This window comes from Natrix helvetica (assembly GCF_964273705.1).
Source record: "Natrix helvetica genome assembly, chromosome: 3".
Lineage (NCBI taxonomy): Eukaryota > Metazoa > Chordata > Lepidosauria > Squamata > Natricidae > Natrix > Natrix helvetica.
In genome coordinates, this window is record NC_138549.1 from 126,947,263 (window position 1) to 126,968,578 (window position 21,316).

General features: G+C 39.5%; 1 protein-coding gene across 1 annotated transcript; it reads right to left on the reverse strand.

The window, feature by feature from the left end:
* Positions 1-3,526: 3,526 nt before the first annotated feature.
* On the reverse strand, positions 3,527-16,763 carry LOC309390202 (chitinase-3-like protein 1). Its single transcript, XM_081949332.1, has 10 exons — positions 16,313-16,763; positions 15,892-15,921; positions 13,417-13,618; positions 12,326-12,382; positions 10,871-11,021; positions 9,855-9,982; positions 8,858-8,993; positions 7,893-8,075; positions 5,617-5,733; positions 3,527-3,898 (listed from the first exon to the last, which is right to left on the reverse strand). Exons 1-10 carry the CDS (start codon positions 16,335-16,337, stop codon positions 3,767-3,769), a joined length of 1,161 nt encoding a protein of 386 aa, XP_081805458.1. The 5' UTR covers positions 16,338-16,763; the 3' UTR covers positions 3,527-3,766.
* Positions 16,764-21,316: the final 4,553 nt, after the last annotated feature.

Genomic DNA, 21,316 nt, shown 5'->3' on the forward strand with positions numbered 1-21,316 from the left:
TGTCTGGGTCATTTTGACTGTAAGAGTGGGAATGAGATATAAGAGGCATTTAATATTTAGCTTCCTTACCATCATAGCAGTTAATCCCCAGAGAGAGAAATGTGCCTGAGAATTTGTAAAACTAGAATAAATTGGAGGGTGGAGTTACTCACAATCTCATCGTGCCTTCCCTAACAGAATAAGGACACCAACAGGTAAATTTATTGAGAAAGACCTTTTTCCCCTTCTAAATATAAAAAAACTGTGACATATAAGCTTGGTTTGAGTTTTAATTAAGGGCTTAATCACACAGTTCACACATGCTCTATTAATGTGCCAGTATTATCGGTACTTGAAATGGCTTGTTTAGCTGCCTCTTATATTACTGACTACCATGTCACAGGCACAGAGGCAAAATTTTGCCCCTCTCAGATAATGAAAAAATAAAAGCATGGCCATATGAAAGCTTTTATTAGCAGAAACAATTACAAACCTGTACATCCAGCGGCAACAGAATCAGCAACAGACAAACTGGCAGAACCTTGTTCCTTTTTTCCAGTTTAAATCAGTTAAAGCATGCCAGCTGAGGAATTCTGGCAGTTGAAGTCCTCACAGCTTAAAAGTTTTGAAGGTTGAGAAACACTGTTCTAGACTGTTTTTTTCACAGAGGCCTGGCTCGCTTTCAAAAATGCACCAAACTAACATTTATCAACAGTTTGCTAAGCACTTTTAAAAGTGTTGGTCATTCATTGTGCAGACAGAGGTCACTCCAGAAACCAGCTGTCCAATTTTCCCTGCACTTGAAGCCAAAATAATTTTGGAAGGAACTTCCTAGTTAGCAGGAGTGGGCCTGGAGCAGCAGATGAGAAATAAGTCCCCTACCTTGCCACCATCCTCCTTACTTCCCAAAAGTAAAGTGTGACTCAAAGTTTTTGTAGGAAGAATTTGGTAAATTAGCTCATTCAGATGGAAAGTGTTCTATAAGTAACTTTGTGGTGACTACATAGATCTTTATAGATCAAAATCAGCACTTAACAATTATATTCAGAAACCTATTAGTGACCAATGTAGAGTCAAAAACATAGGTACAATGTAGTACAGTACTAGCAGTAATACCAGCCAGTAATTGAGCTGTTGCAATTTATCTCAGTTGCAGTTTTTGAATGCTCTTCAAAGGTAGCTCCATATAAAGTGTCTTGCAATAGTCCAGTGGAGAAATGATAAGAGGAAGGGTCATTGTTGAGACCCTTCCTCTTATCCTATCCCTATCTCTTAGTAAAATGGCATTGCTTTCTAGGAATGTCTTCAAGGTTTGAGACAAGTCATTTCCAAACCTACTTGTAGTTTCTGGATCTGTGTTTTGTTTCATAGAAGCTATGGCCAATAATAAATGCCATATTCTTTTATGTGCAAAATATTTCTGTGGTTTAGCATTCATATGTAGAGATATATGTTTTATATACAGTAAGTAATAAAGGAGGGAGTTTTCTGCTACATATGCCATTTTGGTCCCCGGCATCTACATTCCCACTGGTCCCCCCGCAAACTTCCTTCTTCAATGGAAGATAGAGGGTGAATTTTCTTGTTCTGCTGGATGTGCTTAAAAATCTTTCCACACCTGGGAATTTTGCATGGATAATTTTATTCCACTTTCAGTTCCTCCTCAGAAAAATAGTTTGCATCTGTTGCTTTTAAAAAGCTGGTGGGAAAATGGGTTAAAACATTTATTTCTGCTCTTCCTGATACTTGTGCTTTATACATGTATTTTCATACCAAATTAATTTTAGTAGACAGAGCTTATATAAAACTATAAATATGGATTTCATGAGAACACGTAAATCAGAATTGAATTATGTTGATGATCCGTCTTTAGGGATCATTTTGTCATCATTTGAAATAGGCACATTGTATGTGCATTCTCTGGGACTGAGTGCATTTCCCACTGTATTAGGCAAAACGCTTGGTGTAGTTATCCACTGTGTGTTTAGTCAGATCACCAAATTTTATGGGCAATTTATAGTTTAATTTCAAACCAACTAATTAGAAAACAATTTGTCCATGTGCTCAAATAGTAGCCAATTCTTCTCTTTCACGTCAATATATTATTATCCCAGCAGGGACGTGCCGTCAGGGGAGGCAGGGGAGGCAGAGCCTCACCTCTCATCATGAAATAATATATAATATATAATAATAATATATATTTCCTCCCATCCCTTTTACACGGCTCCCGCTAAGCTCCGGTAAGGCGAAGAGCCTTTGGGGAGTGAAGAGGAAGAGGAGGGAGGAGGAGGAGGAGGAGGAGGAGGAGGAGGTACGCGTGTGGGGCGGTGCCAGCTGGGCAACCGGCAGAGGCAGGAGGGTTCTCGGAAGCTCCAATAACCTTCTTGCCTCCGCTGTACTGCGTGCTCCTTGTGACTGCAATAGATGTCCAGAAGTGGCAGGGGCTGTTGGGCTGGAAGCCCAAACCCCATTAGCCACAAAAGCCGCTTCTGGACGTATATTGCAGTCGCAAGGATTGCACGAAGTCCAGAAGAGGCAGGAAGGTTCTCGTCATTCCCCAGTCACTTTTGTGGCTTCGTCATCAAGATGAAGTCCAGGAGTGCCGACAACATTTCTGCCTCCACTGGACTTCATCTTGATGATGTCGCCGCAGCTCCTGGGCGCGGACGGACGGAGGTAGCCAGAGTGGCGCCGAGGCAGTCCGGCGGGCGAGCGACCGAGGATCAGGCTGCCTGATCCTCCATCGCTCACTCGCTCTTTCGTCTGCCCAGACTGCCTCGGCGTCGCTCTGGCTACCTCTGTCCGGCTGCACCCAGCAGCTGTGGCAACGTCATCAAGACGAAGTGGCTTGGAGGCGAAGTGCTTTTCAGTGCTTTTCTGTGCGTCTGGCGTTTAGGTAGATAGCTGGATGTCCTAAATGCCAGATGCTCAGAAAAGCACTGAAAAGCAGCTGCTGTTGGGGACTGCGGAGCGCGAGCTGGCGGAGCGCGCTCAGGAAGGTGGGGAATGGGATCACGTGTGCTGGAGGCTGAGGCAGCCTCAGCCTCCAGCACACGTGATCTCATTCCCCGCCTTCCTGATGATGTCACCAGCCTCACCAGCCATAAACCTCACCGCACGTCACTGTATCCCGGTAACATCATACATTTTTCTCACACTGATAATCTCTAATATGCTGAAGCCAAAAATGTGCTCAAAGGAAGATATTTCCTTTCAATGATACTAAAACACTTAAGTACAAGAGTTACTTGTAGAAAAAGATCTCCAGTTTGATAAAATAGCATTTGTTGCAGCATCCAGCTTATATCCATTCTATAAAAGTAATACATAATGCTTGTCCTTAAATCAAATTGAATTAATTTGTTGATATTCCAAAGAAGGGGCAGCTGAATTGTCGAGGTGATTATTTACAACTGTAAACAAAATTATTTTGGAAAAAGGTCCGTTTTGAAGAAAGAAAAAGCACTCCATCTCACCATCTTCCATTCAGTAAAAGAACAAACATAGTTTCTGATATATAGAATACCAAAATAAAGGGAGGCAAATCTTTTATTGAAAATATTATGACTATCAAATACATAATACTTAATAGGACATGAATAATATTAAACATGAAATAATACAGAACTAATAACTAGTTATTTATAATGCTATATTAAACATATATAGTATTTAGAAGTAAGTATTTGCTTTTAATCCCTAAAAGAAAGCCAAAATTGACTTAACCTTTAAGATTCTATTGCTCTTTAAAATTGGGGCTTTTGGGGGGGCAAATACATGTTCTTATTTATTTCATAGCATTTTTAATAGCAGCAAGTAGTGGATAATTGCCCTTCTTGCAGAAGGTACCTGAAAAATCATCTTGATCAAGTGTCCAAACCATAATGCCTCCCAAATTGTTGCTCTTTGCATACTGAACCTAAAGGGGAGAGAGAAGGAGAGAGAGGGAGGAATGAAATAAAATCCCAAACACAATATCTACTCTGTAAGGAATATGAGCTTACATGAACTTTTTATCTCACAAACCACACACTGAAGTGTGTCAATCTTCACTTTATCTCATATCTGCAAAAGGGCTTATTGTTTCCAAAATTTGAATTTGTTTGTTTGTCAGCCAGTTGGGCAGATAACACTATTAGGCTCCCAAGGATATCATTTTCAGATATTTTTTAGTAAGAAAAGAATGTTTTGAATATACAAATAGGATTGTGTAGCGCTTTAGCCTGGAAAGTAAAAATGTGTTTAGGATTGCTCAAGGGAATATACATAACACTAGTCTGCAATACCTTAAAACATCTAGTCTTTTCTTAAGATCCCTTGATTACCTTCTGCAGCAGCAGAGCAATTCTAGAAAAGAACATGTTAAGAAATTGAAGACAAGAGCTAGATGCATGCCCACATATACTTGGAAGCATCTTTTTCCCTTCAAAGCTACAGCACTTCAGAGTAATACTAGAGTAATATTCAGAGTCACTAAAAACAAAAATGGCGGTGGCCCAGCGGTTGCGAGGGAACTACTTCAGGGGCATGGCAGGCCTGGGTCGCTGCCGGTTCTGTGACCCAGGCCAGCATTCCAAAACCAGTAGGAACCCACCTCTGGGTGGAGTGAAATGCATCATCAGTTTAGAGTCCTTGCATTGCCACAAGAGATCTAAGTCCATCACCACTTGAATTCCATTGTCCTTTATCCAGTGCAGGGCTGTCAAACTCCTGGCCCATGGGATGGATGCATTACGTGCTGGCCATACCCTCACCGGGGGTGGGCTGCTACCGGTTTTACAACCTGTGCACAACGTGCTTGTGAACAATGCACAGTCACTAAAATCCAAAATGGTGGCGGCTCAGCAGTGGCAAGGGAACCACTTCAGGGACGTAGCAGGCCTGGGTTGCTGCTGGTTCTGTAACCCAGGCCTGAATTTCATTACCAGTTTGGCCGAACCGGGCCAAACCGGGAGCAACCTACTTCTGACCGACACCCAGTTTAGCAAAGGGGAAAAAAGTCCCGATATGTCACATGACACCACCATGACGTGAGTGTGACACCCCTGATATAGTGTCCTTTTAGTGCTGGCCATTAGTTGACTAGATTCTGGCATATAGATTTGAATAAATCTTTTATACTGCAACCTTATGAATAATCCTAATTATTTGCACCTGACAAAGCCAGATTTTCAGGCCCTGAACCCAATAGTCTGAACCCATGTCAAGAAGAGCTTTAAAGATGATCACCAAAACCTTGAATCGGACCCAGAAGCAAACTGGCAATCAGTGGAATTCATGCATAGTGGTTTTATATGGGCCACTCTAGGGACCCCTAGAATGGTCCATTCTTTTGCATTCTGTGCCAGTTGTAGCTTCCAAATACTCTTTGAGGGTAGATCCATGTAGATAGAGCACATTGCAGTAGATGACTATGGCATGAGTGAATGAGTACAGGGTGTCGTCCAGGAAAAGGTGCTTAAAATTGCCCTATTGCATAGCAGTGAGATTTTTCTACAACACTTTTTGCTTTCTTTTTGAGCAAATGAAATAATTCTTTTCAACCTTGTTGCACACCATTTGTATGCCACCATTAATTAATTAATTAATTAATTAATTAATTAATTAATTAATAAGCAATCATTCTATAATACTTGCCTTAATTTGAACGCTTGTTTCATCTTCATAGCCCACCCATTGGTTCCCTTTGTAGGAATAGGGGACACTTTGCTCTTCAATCTTTTCTTTCGTGGCACCATGATTAAAACTACAAATCTGTCAAATAAATTAGAAAGGATAAATATTACGATGTCAGTATATTATCTGGCTGTCTTTTGAATTTAGGGATGACTGTTATCAGGTTAGCTACATTTGGAGCATTTCCCTCCCACACACACCTGTCTTTGTTATTTTAGCAAATGCTTTGGCTTGCTGATGGAGATAAAATGGGTTGATCATTTCTAGATCTGAAAAATTTGCATATTATATGTTTAGAATGGGAGGTAGGCTCCCTTGTATTCAGCTTGTACTATAATGGGTGAGTATTACCATTGATGCTTTTGTCATATGCTCAAGTGATCTCAAATAATTAGACGTTTACCAATTTCAGATGATATATCATCATCATCTGTAGCTTTTTTTGTTTTTTGTTAAGAAAGACTGGTCAGCATGGCCATTCATAGATTATTCCAACCGTATTGCTGTATTTTTTTTAAAACGTCTGAAGTAGTATTTAAAAGTGGATTGGAAGTTTCAATATGTATAAATGTTTATACAACTTCTGATTGATCTATCTAGTTGTTACCGTTATATACTTTTGAAATTGTTAATCTGGCTGCCAATCCCTGTTTCGTTACTTGCACTTTCTTCTAATTCTAGGCCCCAAATAGCTGAAAAAGTCTGATTCAATATCAATCAACCTCCATATTAAAATAACCAGTGGAAGATCATTTTTGCATTCCATCCATAGGAGATATATATTATGCATGTGTTAGATAGGGTAATGAAGGCACAAAAGGCAATTGGTGACAATAGCTCTTTATTAGGTCAAGTTCAGGCAAGCTCTGACTAGGGTCTGGCAGCTCCCCCTTTTAAGGGGAAGCTGCCCAGCTCTCCAGCCAATCAGGGTCCCCTGCTCTGCCTGAAAGGAGAGGACCTGAGTGGAGACTGTGATTGTCCTTGTCAACAACTAGATGGGGGGGGGGAGTATCTAACAGCATGTACAGAACAAAGGGCCTTCTCTGAGGAAGCACCCTTGTTTTAATTATTCAGATTTTATGGATGCTATTTTGGGAATGTCTAATCATTCTCTAATTGATTGTCAATGAATCAATTAATGTTAGCAACTTCAGGCAATGGGACATGGTTGCCAGAACTAGCACATCCTAAAACAGCCCACAGTTGGAAGGAAACACAAACACCATGTGCAAAGAACTCTTAGAATGTACATACTGATCCAGCCTTTCCTGGTTTTTTTTTAAGAGCTGTCTTTTTAGTAGCCAATTGGCTCGAAGGGTTTTTTTTTGTTTTTTGTTTTGGAATTCCAGTTGGCTGTTTCTCATTGCATCATAAAACACAATATTCTTGCTTCCTAAACCTTTGTGTAGCCTGAGACCTGATTTTTCCTTCTTTTGATCTAACTATAGATGAGGATTTTGTCTTCATGTACTGTCTTAATGCAAAAGATTAAAGGAGTTATCAAGTCATCTCTTTTTAATAGCTGCCCCTTTTAATGTTCCCTTCTTTGCTTCCTTTAATTTGGAAGCAGTTCTCAAATTGTTTCTCCATAAGAGTTTTCTTTCTCAGTGGAAGTCAGTGTTGTAATCAAAATGGAAAATTACACAAATATAAAATGCGCCTTGCTGCATAAGTTTATCCTCAGCATGGAGGAACTATAAAAAACAGAACAAGCATAGTAACAGGGTTAAATACAGTACTATGCACTATAACCTTGCTGGATTCCTATTGATCCTTCACATGAATATTTAGAGTTACTGTATGTATGTACAGTATGTGCTGTGTGTGTGTGTGTGCATATATAGGATATTAACTGAAAGATAAAACTATACAATAGCAGAGTTGGAAGGGAGCTTGGAGGAGGTCTTCTAGTCCAACCTCCTGCCTATAAAAGAATGAAATCTGCTGTCCCCATTGGCAATCTTCCCTCTGTTTTCAAGTCACTTGGTTTACCTCCCAGGTTACAGATGACAAAGCCTAACAGATTTTACACAACTTGCAGCAATTCTTAAAGGGCTTTAAAAAAAGGACAGTTATAAAAGTTAAAATACTGGGTTATGCTAAGAACAACCTAAACTTGCCTCATTCATAGATTGGGAAGGAGATGAAGGTGAGATCAAGGGGATACAGCAGAAAAAGTACGTTGCCATGATACCATGCTTAGGTGCAAGTAGGAAAACCACTAAAATGATTTTTACCTCATAATATGCCAGGGTTCCTGCTGCTTTTGTGAATGTGCCAGGTAGCCCAGGGCCAGAGGCGGGAGCTCCAAGCCCAGTCTGTGCAGAAGAAAGAGTGAACGTGTGCCCATAGGTAGGAATTCCCATGATGATTTTCGCATCAGGGGCACCTTTGGTTTTCAAATATCTCACAGCATAGTCCTGAAAACGAAGATATAGTGTCAGCCCTACATAGTAGACTACATCCATAAATCAACTTCAGAGGAAGACTAGGACTATACAGGCAATCCTCATTTAGTGATCTTAATTGGACCTGACAACTCAGTTGTTAAACAAAGTGGTCACTAAGTGCAAGCAATATTTGCAAGCAATATCTATTCAAAATACTTTTTTCATATGTTTGGATGGTCAACTTTTTCCAGGACTGGGGGGGACATCTCCTTTCCCAGGCAGTTGCGAGCCACATAAAGTATCACTGGAAGGATGATAATTCCACCAGAAGGGACTGATTGTCTGAGGCTGTTTTTCTGGTTGAGAACTTTACAAATATGGGAAATATGAGCTTGTGCATGTACTTGGTGACCAATGTGGGAGATAGAGATCCTATCTTTCTTCATTACTGGTCACATTGGATAGGGAACCTGGAACGGAACAAGAACCCATTTTTACCAATCCTTACTATACACCATCAGGATAACAAAGGAAAGATGAATGATACCCCAGCCAAGCAAAAGCTTCTAGATAATGTAGGAAACATGCTTGGAATTCCTGCCCATAATTATTGTCAATCTGTTTACTGGGATTGCGGTTGCAAGTGTGGGCCTGAATCTGTTGTGTTGGCATCATTCATTAGCACTGGATTTCAAGATAACTAGATCAGTACAATGCTTATACTTGCTACTATATCATTAGAGTCAATTAGGGTCAAAGTCAAATATAGTATTTCAAACCTACTTGAAAAAATTCACGATTAGATAACTTACAACATTATAAGAGGCTGCAGCTCCTTTGTCAGCTCTGCTCTTCCTAAGTGGGCTTCCATGTCCAGTATAGGGGTGACTATGATCTGGCCAATAACCATGAAAATCAAAAGTCATGACATTAAGGAAATCTGCAAATCTACAGAAAAAATAAATAATAATTCTATAGACTTTAGGCAATGACTATGTTTTTACTAGGTATCTGTAAAGGTTCTGAAAAAAGCCATTACCTTACATTGAATTTCAATAGGAATTCTGAATTTAACATACTTAACTATTATGAATACAATTAGAGATGAGATCCATACATTTGTGGACTATGAATTTTAATTAAAACCTTAACACCGTTCTGCTTAAAGAACTTTAAAGGAGAAGATTATGCAAGTAATACAAATAAACAGTTTATTCTCCGTGCACATGTCTTGAAATGGTTTTGATCCACTTACAGGTAGTCCTTGTAAATCAGTTCATTTAGTGACCATTCAAAATTACAATAGCACTGAAAAAAGTGACATGACCATTTTTCACACAACCATTGCAGGATCCCCATAGTTATGTCATCAAAATTCAGATGCTTGGCAACCGACTCATATTTATGACAGATGCAGTGTCCTGTGGTCACGTAATTACTTTTTGCAACCTTATTACAAGCAAAGTTAATGGGCAAGTCAGATTCACTTAACCACCGTGTTATTAATTTAATAACTGCAGTGATTCACTTAACAACTGTGTCAAGAAAGATTGTAAAATGGGGCAAAATTCACTTAACAAATGTTTCATTTAGCAACAGAAATTTTGAGGATGACCTGCATTTATTTTGTTGTTGTTTTTTAATTTATTTAAAAATGTCCTGTTTTCAGTGATAAAACAATTTCATCCGAAGTTTTTAATCTAGGCAAGTATCAAAAATGATAAATTGGAAATGTTCAGTTGGGATAGCTCATTAATGTATGTTCATATATCTATGTATTTTATGAGTCATGATAATAAGAATACTTGCCTAGCAATATTCGGGATATCAAAGCCACTATCAATCGCTTCTTTTCCAGCTGGTACTGCCACACTCAATATGAGATTTTGCCTGTTTGCATTCTTCCGGCCCTCATAGCGGAATGCTACTTTCAGGTCCTAAATGACATTAATTGAAATCATTATTGTGATTTAATAAATGGTAAAAAGATTTAACTTGCAAGTTCTTGAGTTATATACAGTAGAAAAGCAGCAAGAATCTGTGGTATTGCCAACATTTTCACCCTTTTTTGTTTAGTAAAACAGGCTCTGTTGTCCAATGTTAGGAGCATCTCTGCATAATCTGCTCATTCTGTTTTTAACCTTGTTAAATGCAGGATCAATGCAAAGGAATTAGGTTTGGGAATGTCAGCGGGATTTCACAATTGTTTTGATATTCGCAGCACTATGCTCCATCCATGTGAGATCAGTTTGACAACTAATTTGGCCAAAGGCTGTCCTCACAGCTGTCTGCAGACCCCTTTCCCAGTGCATCAAAGCATGAATGAATCCTGGAGCTGCTGAACTCCACAGGAGAAGAAGAAGCGGCTTAAAAATTGTTTGCTTCCTCTCCCCTTTTCCTTCATAATTCTTCTAGTCTACAGAACACAAATTCTTTGGAAGCCAGAGAATGAACACTTGAGCTCTAAAGTATTATAGGTGAGGATAGGGGGAAGTATAACTGAAGTAAAATTTGAGGGAGTGGATTTCTTGGACATAATATCATGTAAAGACTGTTTACTAGAAAAGGAGTAGCAAATGTGAATGATTCAGGAAATGATGAGCTTCTGAAGAAAACCGTTATCATTTGATTGAGGAAAAAAGATACCAGAAAGTTGAGAGACAAACAATGGAGGAAACTGCCCTCATAAAGATAATCGGTGTATTTGAATAACTGAGGCAGTGTTCTGGTGGAATGAAATGATTGTACAAATCTCTAATACGCATAGAAAAAGGAAAGTCATATCCTTATACTATTTACAAAGAGATGATTTAATATACATGTACCTGAACCAGGTTAAGTAAACCCCTTTTATCATTCTGGCTTGGCCTGGACCAAGCAACATCAAGACCATCAAAATTATTGGTCCGAAGAAATCTGATCACGGACGCTACAAATTCTGAGCGTGTGGCAGGAGAAGTATTTATATTCTGGAAGCTGTTATAAATGGGAGAGCGAGAGAGACAATCAAATTTTAAAAAGTACATTTTTAAAGGAATATAATTAAATCATTTTAACCAAATGTGCAGTATGCTTTCTAATATTGCAAGCTGCCCAGAGTCATTTGCTGAGATGGGCAGTTATAGAAATCAAATAAATAAGTAAATAAATAATGGCAAGTTCAGCAGTAACAGAAACAAATACATTCGAAACAAATTGTATTCGCAAGCTGGCTTTTTACTGACTAATAAAATCACTATCTTTTCAAAAGTAAAATTTAAGTTGTCAGCTCCCTTCTACTATTATATCCCCAAACCATTCAAAGCTTCCATAGTACTATTGGTATTAGTGGAAAGAGAATTTAAAAGCTGCACTTCATCATCATCATTAAAAAGTGTCAAAGGACTTGAATTCTAAAGATTCAGAATTCAATTTAATAAACAAGCACTTTATAACCCTCCCTCTCCCTTTTCACTTTCTGTCTAGCTTTATAAAGCTGTTGAAGTATAAAGGTGCTTTTTCAAAGGGAAATTGGACTTTCTTCAGGTTTTTTTTGAAGACATTTCACTTCTCATTTAAGAAGCTTCATCAGTTCTGAGAGGATAGGGAAGGGTGGGGAGGGGGGGCATCTTTAAGGAAAAACAAAGAAAGTCCAGATGCCTTTTGAAAAGTGCTTTTTGAGACAATCCTGACCTGGATAACCGAGAATCTTCATAGGCACCCTTTGCAAATGATTCAGTATAAGTAAAACTCAATTTATGTCAGACTGGCGTGCTGTGTGTGTGTGTGTGTGTGTGTGTATGTATGTTCACAGTTGCAGTTCCAGCACATTTAGACACCACTTTGGGGAAGTATTCTCTATATGTGAACAAGTGGAGACTAGGAGAGATGAGGAAGACAGATATAGGTTATGGTTTTTCAAATTCAGCATTTAGCAGGAAAAGAATAGTTAATTTTAAGGGATCAGCTCACTATGAGGAGAAGCTAAATAACGAGCAAAGTATACCCTGAAATACAAACTTAGTTTGCCATTGCATATGCACATTTTTTCCAATGGCGATTTTATTTATTTATTTAATTCATTAAATGTCTATGCCACCTGTCTCCCCTACAAGGTGACTTCTGTCATAAGACCCCTGATCAGAGTTGGAATCGGTACCTCTTTCCCTTTGTGCTGCAGTTATCATTACAATCTTATTTGAAACAACTCAGTTAACAATGTTACACCTGGTGGAGGTCAAACAAACAAACAAACAAACAAACAAACAAACAAACAAACAAACAGACAGTTCTATACTTACGGTCTAGAGCCTAAATTAGCTCCACCAACAGACAGAAGAATCTTCAGTCTGGGATTCCTGAAAAAGTAAATGTAAATACTCAGTTATACTCAATATAATTATCCATAGTTTCTTTTCTGACCCTCTTCCTCTTTCTAACTATTAAGTTCAAAGTAAAAACATATTGGTGTGCCTATAGTGCCAATGATCCTTTGGACAGCTGTTTGCTAGATAGCCTAGTCATTGCATCTGTACTGATTCTTCCATCATCTTTTCTTACAGATGCTCCTACATTCAACAAAGACCCCTTTAGCAGAAAAGAAAGCAGTAATTGTAATCTATTGCTTTACTTGGCACTGCACATTTGTGTTAAAAAGAAAGAAAAAGAAACAGGCAATTATTTCATTAGCTACTATAATTTTTTTAGCTTCTACTGGTTGTCAGGCCTGTAGTTATGTTCCTTTTAGGATCTTTGGCCTGCCACACTTTCTATTAATTTCTTATGCTGTTTCATTAGTGTAGTAGTTGGGAGGGGGGAATAGAAAGGAGTAGAATTGTGGACTGTGTTGTTGTCATTCTTTCTAGAAGCCAAGGTCATCTTTTGTCTCCGCACCTCGACACCTGACCGGAAGCAGAGGGGTGTAGATGCCAGCGTGGAAGAAGAAGAAGATTGGACCATGTGATGGATTATGGGTGTGGGGATAAGATCATGAACTTTCAACTGGGTGGAATCCCAGGAAGCAAATCAGATTTGGGATTTTATAGCACAATGCCAACACATCTGTCTTATTAAATTGGAGTTTTAAGGATAAATCTGCCTTGGACTTTGATGTAATTCTGCATGATATTTGGAACGCTGACTTTGGTATAAGATAAAATTTGTGCCTCAAGCTCTTCTCACCTGCAAAAGTTTATTCATTGAAAACTTCCTTCCTTTCTAGTAATCAATGTTACTTATTCTATTATTGTGAAAACGTAAGATGACTTTTGATGCAGAAATTGTCAAGTGATTTGAAAAGTAAGAGGAGATGTGTAAAATGGAGCATTGCATTACAAATATTGAACATTTATTGCAATATTACAATAATATTTGTAGTTTGTGCTGTACCTACCTAGTTTTAAGTCCCCTGAGGTTATTATAGGTAGTATCATCGTTCCATTCGTATTTGGTGATTTGATTGCCCGATATATTAGCAAAAGCATAAATGAGGTGGGTGCAAAGATTTGGTTCAATGTCATCAGTGACAAAACCCGCTGGGGCTTCCCTGTATTGAGACCAGCTGGTGAAGTAACAGACCAAGTTAAAGGCAGAAACTGTTATAAAGAGAAAGAAAACAAAATAAGTTGTGTTAAACAAAAGGCATGAGTTATTCAGTCTAAAGAATGCAGACATTGTCAGGTCTACTTATACTATCCTGCTTCTTCCAAGTTTGCACTCTTGCCCTTAGTTGAATGTGCCAAAGCTATCGTTTGGATGCACTCACTTAAGATAATTCCAAGCACATCACAAATGTATGGTGCAATATTTTTTTTCTGTTAATCTTGTGCTTGTTATGAATTGTAAACAGGAATGAACAGTCATACAGGTAAGGTAAAGGTTATTTTCCAGTTGTTTCCAACTCTAGGGGGCAGTGCTCATCTCCATTTCTTAGCCAAGGGAACCAGTCAAATGATGCTTCTGTGGTCATGTGGCCAACATGGTCATGTGGCCAATATAAACCCAGGTGCATGGAATGCTGTTACATTTCCACTGAAGTGGTACCTATTTATCTACTCGCATTTGCATGATTTCAAATTGTTAGGTGGGCAGGTCGTACAGGTTGTACTCACTTAACAATGGTAATTGGGTTTGGAATTTCCATTGCTAAGCAAGGCAGTCCAAAGCGCAACATCACACGACCGTACCATTTTGCAACAGAAATGTCATCATTTCTGGTTGCCATTTTTAAGCAAGGATGTCATGTGGTTACCACTCACCCCTCTGAAGACAAGATTCTTCCATCTTTAGTTCTGGATAGGTTGGCACTACCCCAGACAGACCCAATGCACAATCTAGGGGGCCTCCTAGACTCTCAGTACTGTTCCAAGAGCAGATGGCAGCCAGAGTTAAGAGAACCTTTGCACACTTTTGGCTGGTGCATCAGTTGCATTCCTGGAGCAGGAAGTCCTGCTCACTGTCACCCATTTAACCTCTCATTTAATTACTGCAGTGTGCTTTCCATGATCATTCAGAAAGTTTAATTGGTGCCCAATGTGGCTGTGTGGGTAGTAAATTTGTGCCAGATGTACAGCATATTTAACACCACTACTACATGGCTGCTTTGGTAGCAGTATATTTCTGGGTGCAGTTCAAGGTGCTGCTTTTAAAACTCTACATGGTTTGGGTTTGGGTTACTTGAAAGACAGTCTTTTTACAATACTCTTTACCTGCCCAGTTTGATCTAGCAGAGTGGGCATGTGGGCAGATCCTGGCTGGTGGGGATTAGAAGATAGCCTTTTTGGATATAGCCCTTGCTTTGCGCAATATTCTCTTTTCTGAGATTAGAATGCCCTTAACCGTGCTGGCCTTTTGTAAGGCTTTAAAAACGTGGCTGTGCATCCAAGCTTGAGGTTCTGATTGTGGTAAGGATCCCGTCTCTTGGCTTTACTGTTAATTAATTAATTATCTTGGCTGTTATACCTATTTATTTTAATTGTTTTAGAATTCTAAGCCCAGAGCCATTGGTTGAGATGGGCAACAACAGAAACTGAACAAACAATCAATCAAACCAACAAATAAGCAAATAAATAAATATGCAATCTCCTGCCAGTTTCCCTATCGTTTTTACTTGTCGGAAGTGGCAAAGGTTGCAAATGGAAATTACACAATGCTGCAATGTCATAATTGTGAGCTGAACATAAGTATGATGACTAGTCGTAAGTCCCACTCATTCAGTGGTTGTAAAGCAACCACTTTAGTGTTAAAAAAAACTATAAGGACCACCTATATTCCTGGATACTGATTTAACAGCCCTATGCCAGGCAGTACAATATGTCTCAATGTGCAGCAAAAGCAATGCTATTCAGTTTTGGAGGGGAGAGGGCAGAAATGACATAATTTGATTTTCACATTGTTCCAGTTGCCTCCTTTGGCAGACCCAGAAGAGACAACATTGGCTCTTCAGCAGTCATCTGCTAAGCTTATGCTTGCTGTCATCTGCAAGTGGGACTGATATGAAATGAAATGAAGAGCTGCTTCATCTTTCTCTTTAGAATCAGTATCTTATTTCACCAGCTTTTCAAGAACTTTACTTTACTTTATTTCAAACTTTTATACCGCCCCCTCTCCCAAAAGGGACCCAAAAGAAGTATCTCACATGAAACATTGTTCAGGCAAAAATGGTTCTCAAATTCTTTGTTGGGCTGTGCTGTTTAGCAGCCAACGTTCCATTAAGATATCCCAGTTTTGCTTTTTCTTTCTTCATTATGTTTTAACAGGAAAAGTAATAGCTTCTCATTCAAATAAAGCTTAACAGAAGACATTTTAAATTTAGAACAACTTGTCATGCCTCCCCCTGCCCCCATCCACGCAGGAAATCGTGACATACCATTTTGAAGAAATATCAGTGTAGCAGTGCCTAATACAAAACAAACAAAGCCAAGAGAAGAAAATTAAATTCTAGCAAAGCTAAAACAATGATCATAATACTTAGTTCACACCCTTCTGTGGTCAAAGGGAAGTTCTTCAATTAATACAAGTATTTGAAATTAACTTCCGTACATAGTAAGATATATCAGGCTTCCTAAGCTGGGCAGCCTCATGGGATTTTCCCATCCAGACAACAAATTTTCTTTCAGCAACTTTAAAGTATATCATCATCAATGTTCAAAATATTATTTCATCTAATCCATGTCTTGTTCACATCACGAGCACAAAACTGTAGTGTCATCTGAGCTGCCAGTACAAATCACGGAAATTCTGCATATGAGATGATAATTTAACATTAAAGGACAAGACCTGAGACTTACCAATCCATATTGACAGTTGAGCCATCCTGGTTCCTAATGTGCCACTGTACCACAGTAGAAATGTTGCTCCTTCACCAATTGATACCTATATTGTGGCCCTCCTCTCATTTATATAGTCTCTTAACAGGCTTGTAGTGTTCTTTAGGAGGGATTGTTTCTCTGTTCCTGGAATGATTGTTGTGCAACTGCTGTTATGTTGCAAGCACTGCGATGGAATCAGGGTTCCTTTATTTTTCTTTACGTCTGTCTAAATGGAAAAACACAGCAGAACAAGTTTTAAGGCTTCACATCTCTTCCAGCTCTAAATGGAGAAAAATCTCATCCGTGATCCCTTTTTATTTAATGATTTTTTTTTAAAAAAAATTCATCCCATAAGTAAAACTCATAAAAATATCACATACAATTTAGCTCGAGTGAAAAGACTTGGCTGAAAAGCCTGCCTCCATCCTGTGGAGTGCCTTTCCGTCCTGTGGAGAACATTCCACAGAATGCAGATCAGCTCCTTTTCTGTGTGAACAACAAATCACTCTTAAAAAGTGAAGGCACATTTATGGTAACAAGACTTCTCCTGATGACTTTCACTTTCAGGCAAGTTCAGATGAACAGTCTCTCACATCGGGTAGTCCTTGACTTGCAACCATTCATTTAGTGACTGTTTGAAGTTACCATGGCACTGAAAATGTGGCTTATGACCATTTTTCATGCTTATGATGTTTGCACAACCCTTTTGATCACATGACCAAAATCCAGACACTTGGCAACTAGCATGTATTTATAATGGTTGCAGTGTCCTGGCTTGTGTGGTTATTTTTTGTGACCTTCTCACAAGCAAAGCCATTGAGGAAGCTATTCACTTAGCAACCATGTACTAACAACTGCAGTGATTCACTTAACTGTGGCAAGAAAGGTTGTAATATGGGGCAAAACTCACTTAACAACTGCCTTGCTTAAAAAGAAATTTTGGGCTCAATTGTGCTTAAACTCCTTAAATTATGCTCAGACAACACTGTAAGGGATAACCTGTTTAGTCTTTAAGACTCATAATTAGTGGGGAAATGTTAACCAAGTTCCATATATGTGGTGCTATTCCCAAAATGTGTAGAGCTGCATGAATGAAAACATGATTGAAATCCCTGACTGTGTGGAAGCAGAACTGTGCGATTATGTGGAAGCTTTTATACATATGCGGCAGTGACGTGCGGTGAGATTTATGACTGGTGAGGCACTGACACAGTGCTGGGTTTCAAATATTTTTAGACTTGTGGACTTCAACTCCCAGAATTCCACAGCCAGGCATGCTCAGTTCCAATTTAAAGCGACAGCATTTGTTTTTCTCCTTTGCTCCTTCTTTCTTTTTCTTCTCCTTCCCCTCCTTCCTCCCTCTCTCCCTTCCTCCCCCTCTCTCAAACACACACACACACACACACACACACACACACACACACACACACACAGAAGTTGGATTGGACTATCTCTCCTACCCCTTCCCTCTCTCACTCACTCTCAAACAAACCCCCCCCCCACACACACACAAAAGTTGGATTGGATATCTTTTCCAGTGGCTTGAAAGCAGCTCCTCTGCCATCCCCCCCATTCCCCTGCTGCCTTTCCCAAACACCTCCACCATTGCAAATGCAGCCTGCTGTCTGGGTGGGAAATGCCTGGAACACAATAAAGCCCACCCACCACCTCCTGCTGGCAGGCTGGGGTGAGAGGAGAGGCAGAGAAGCCGGAGGGGAGCCGATCGGAGCCTTCCAAAAGAAAGAGGCTGGGGGGAAGTGTGTGTACTACAGCATGGCTCTTTGCCTGGCTTCCTGCCTCCTCCTGTGGTCTCCTCAGTGCTCGCTTGTGCTCTCCCTTCCCAAGTGTAGTTTGATTGCAGGTGGAGCCACGTTGCCTTTACAAACTTGTAATCAGTGAAGCTGGGCTAGATTTTTATATAGTTTTATCCAGCTGTGTGTGTGAGAGAGAGAAATGAATGGGGGCCTGGGGAGGAAGTCACTACACTTGGGGAGGGAGAGCACCAGTGAGGAGACCACAGGAGGAGGCAGGAAGCCAGGCAAAGAGCCATGCTGTAGCACACACACTGGCCCACAACGTGGCTCTGTCTGCAATCAAACTACTCTTGGGGAGGGAGAGCACAAGCGAGCCAGGGTCCTTCCCTCCAGCCTTTGCCCAAAGCCCTGCACAGCACCAGGAGGATGAAGTTTGAATTCCTCCCCCTCCCTCCAACCCACACGTACCTTTTCCAGCTTTTTTTAACAGTTAAGCAGAGTCATCCACGGTGAGGCAGTAACTAGCTCAGCTTTTTCCTTTTCCTTTTTTTTTTCATGATGAGAGTGGTGAGGCTATGCCTCACTTGCCTCACCTGACTGCACGTCACTGATATGCGGTAATTGTAGATAGAAAGGCAGGTCTGCTGGGAAGAATTGTTGAACGCTCAGCAACAAGTCCTGGCAAAGGACTAGAACTATGGACAGCTAGAAGCCAAGGCTTTCGTAACAGCCTTACGCAAAAAATCAGGAGAGGAAAAAGCTTTGCCTTGTGCTCTGATGGCTGTTTTCTCAATGTTTCTTATGGCTTTGTAAAACATTAGGTTTCAATTATAACTGTGAGTTTTATTAAGTCTTAACATCTGATCACCTCTTTGAAGCTCATATTCCTCCTCTCTAAGTTGATCAGTTTGGTGTCAAAACCTTGCTCGCTTTACATCACACCCCATCATCCCTTCTGCCACAAATGATTAAGTGTGCTACAAAGATAAGAATGGGTGCCTACTTCTGACATAGAGGAAAGTATAGTCTTCCCATCATCTTACAAATTGGCCATGCTTCTAGATCTAGACACAAAACCTCAGCACCAATAAGGAATTTTTATGTAGCTAATTGATGGGTAGATTCCAAAAGTCTGGGTCTATATGTATTAAATGTGTGTAGGGGGCTCTACTTAGATGTTGCAGGATCAATTGTACAACAAACTGTATGTCAGAAAGCAAAGCCTGATGACTCTGGAGAAGATAAAAGAAGTTGGAGAGGAGAATCATTCTGACCCTCCTTAAGTAATCTACTATGTTTAAGAAGAGTGGAGTGGAGGATACTGCTATTGGATAAAGATTAAATGGATGGTCCTTTAATGTCTGTATGTGGAACAGATCTTGTCATCCTGTATTTTGCTTGTGGAAACAACACTAGATATAAATCCAGTAAAACAATAAAACAAACAAACAACAAGATGAGAAACTGAAAAAAAAAAAAACCCAAGTGAAGTAAGTCAGAAATGGACCAGTCACCTACAGAAACACAAAGGTACTTGGATTCATTAGCTGCTTTTAATCAACAACTGGCTACAGATTCAGGACAACTTCTGAAACCTTTAATCAGGATTTCAAAGTGAGGGAGCACTTTTCCTGGTCAGCACAATGATAGTTTGATATTTTTTCAGCAAATGATTATCTGGAGAGGATCCAGGTCTGTGAATAAGTGGACAGAGCTATACCAGTCCAGTCCAGCCCTGTATTTGTTTTACAGCCCAGCCTGTAATTATTTGTTTTAAAAAATTGTATGCTACTTTAATTAAAAATGCTAAGCAACCTACAACTAATGCAATCAAACAACCCCCACAGATCAATAGCTAGTAATGATGAAACTAGCAAATCAGTCATCAGGATAATGCAATGAGATCATCATTTGTGTGAAGACGAGCCTTGACATATTTAGTTAAAAGACATTGATGCAAAAAAGGATCAGATTAGCGGTATATTTATTATTAGCTTATAATTTTGAAATTATGGTTAATTGCTTAGTACTTTTCTAACAAAGGAAACTGCATTGAATGGGCATTTTTTATAAGAACACGTACCTATCACACAGTGGTGGGTTTCAAATTTTTTTAGAACCTCTTCTGTAGGTGTGGCCTGCTTTGTGGGACAAGCTTGCCGGCCATGTGATGGGGTAGGAGTGGCTTGCCGGCCATGAGACTGGGTGGGAGTGGCTTGCCAGCCATGGGACTGGGTGGGCGTGGCCAACTTGTAAAATGTGGTGAAACTCACTTAACAACGCTCTTGCTTAGCAACAAAATGTTGGCTCAGAAACTCTGGCATTTGAAGCACACAAGTCCTAAAGCTGTCAAGTTACAAGACCCTTGCACCCCTAATCCTTTAGAAAAAAAACCCAGGGGTGTTCAAACTTGACAGCTTTAAGACTTGTGGACTTCAACTCCCAAAATTCCTCCTCTCGCTCTTCATCTTGATGATGTGCGGACGGGCGGGGGAAGGGAGCTGGAACCAGTTCTAAACGGCACTGTAGATTTGTGGAACCTCTTCTATAGAAGAGGTTAGAACTGGCAGGAACCCACCCCTGCTATCACATAATTATTAAAGAAAAATATGTTGCTTTTTTCTTTTCCTTTTTAAAAATTACATGATTGGAAAAATTGATCTAAAAATGAAATGTCATTAATTATCAATAAGTTTCTTTTATTACCAGTATCTATGATGAAGTCTTATACAATCAAAACAATATGTCACTAATGTTTTGAGGTAACTTTCATTAATTTTGTGTTCTTCAGGTATGTTGGATGACGACAAACTCACATCATTTGCCAGTTCTTACAGGTTTTGTATGGCTTTTTCAATTGCATTCTTATGCAATGAAATCAAATATACAGCATATAGAATTAGATGCTTTTGCCATGATAGAGAATATGAACAGTTTACCACTAGCAGTGAATGAAGCTGAGTATGACTTATACCTAGGCTGCTCCCGCTTTTTCTTACTAAAGCTTCAGTTGATCAAAGCCATAATGGCCAACAGTACAGACCTATGTGCTGAGGACTTTGGGTTATGAGAAATTGAGAGTTGGGAATTTAAAGGAATCAATTGTAAACAGAACAGATTCAGGAAATAAAAAACAATAGATATAATATGTTGGTTGTCTCTAAAATTTAAGAGAAAGAAGAAAGTTATATCTAGATCTGAATGGAGATAGTTGAAAGGCAGGCAAGGA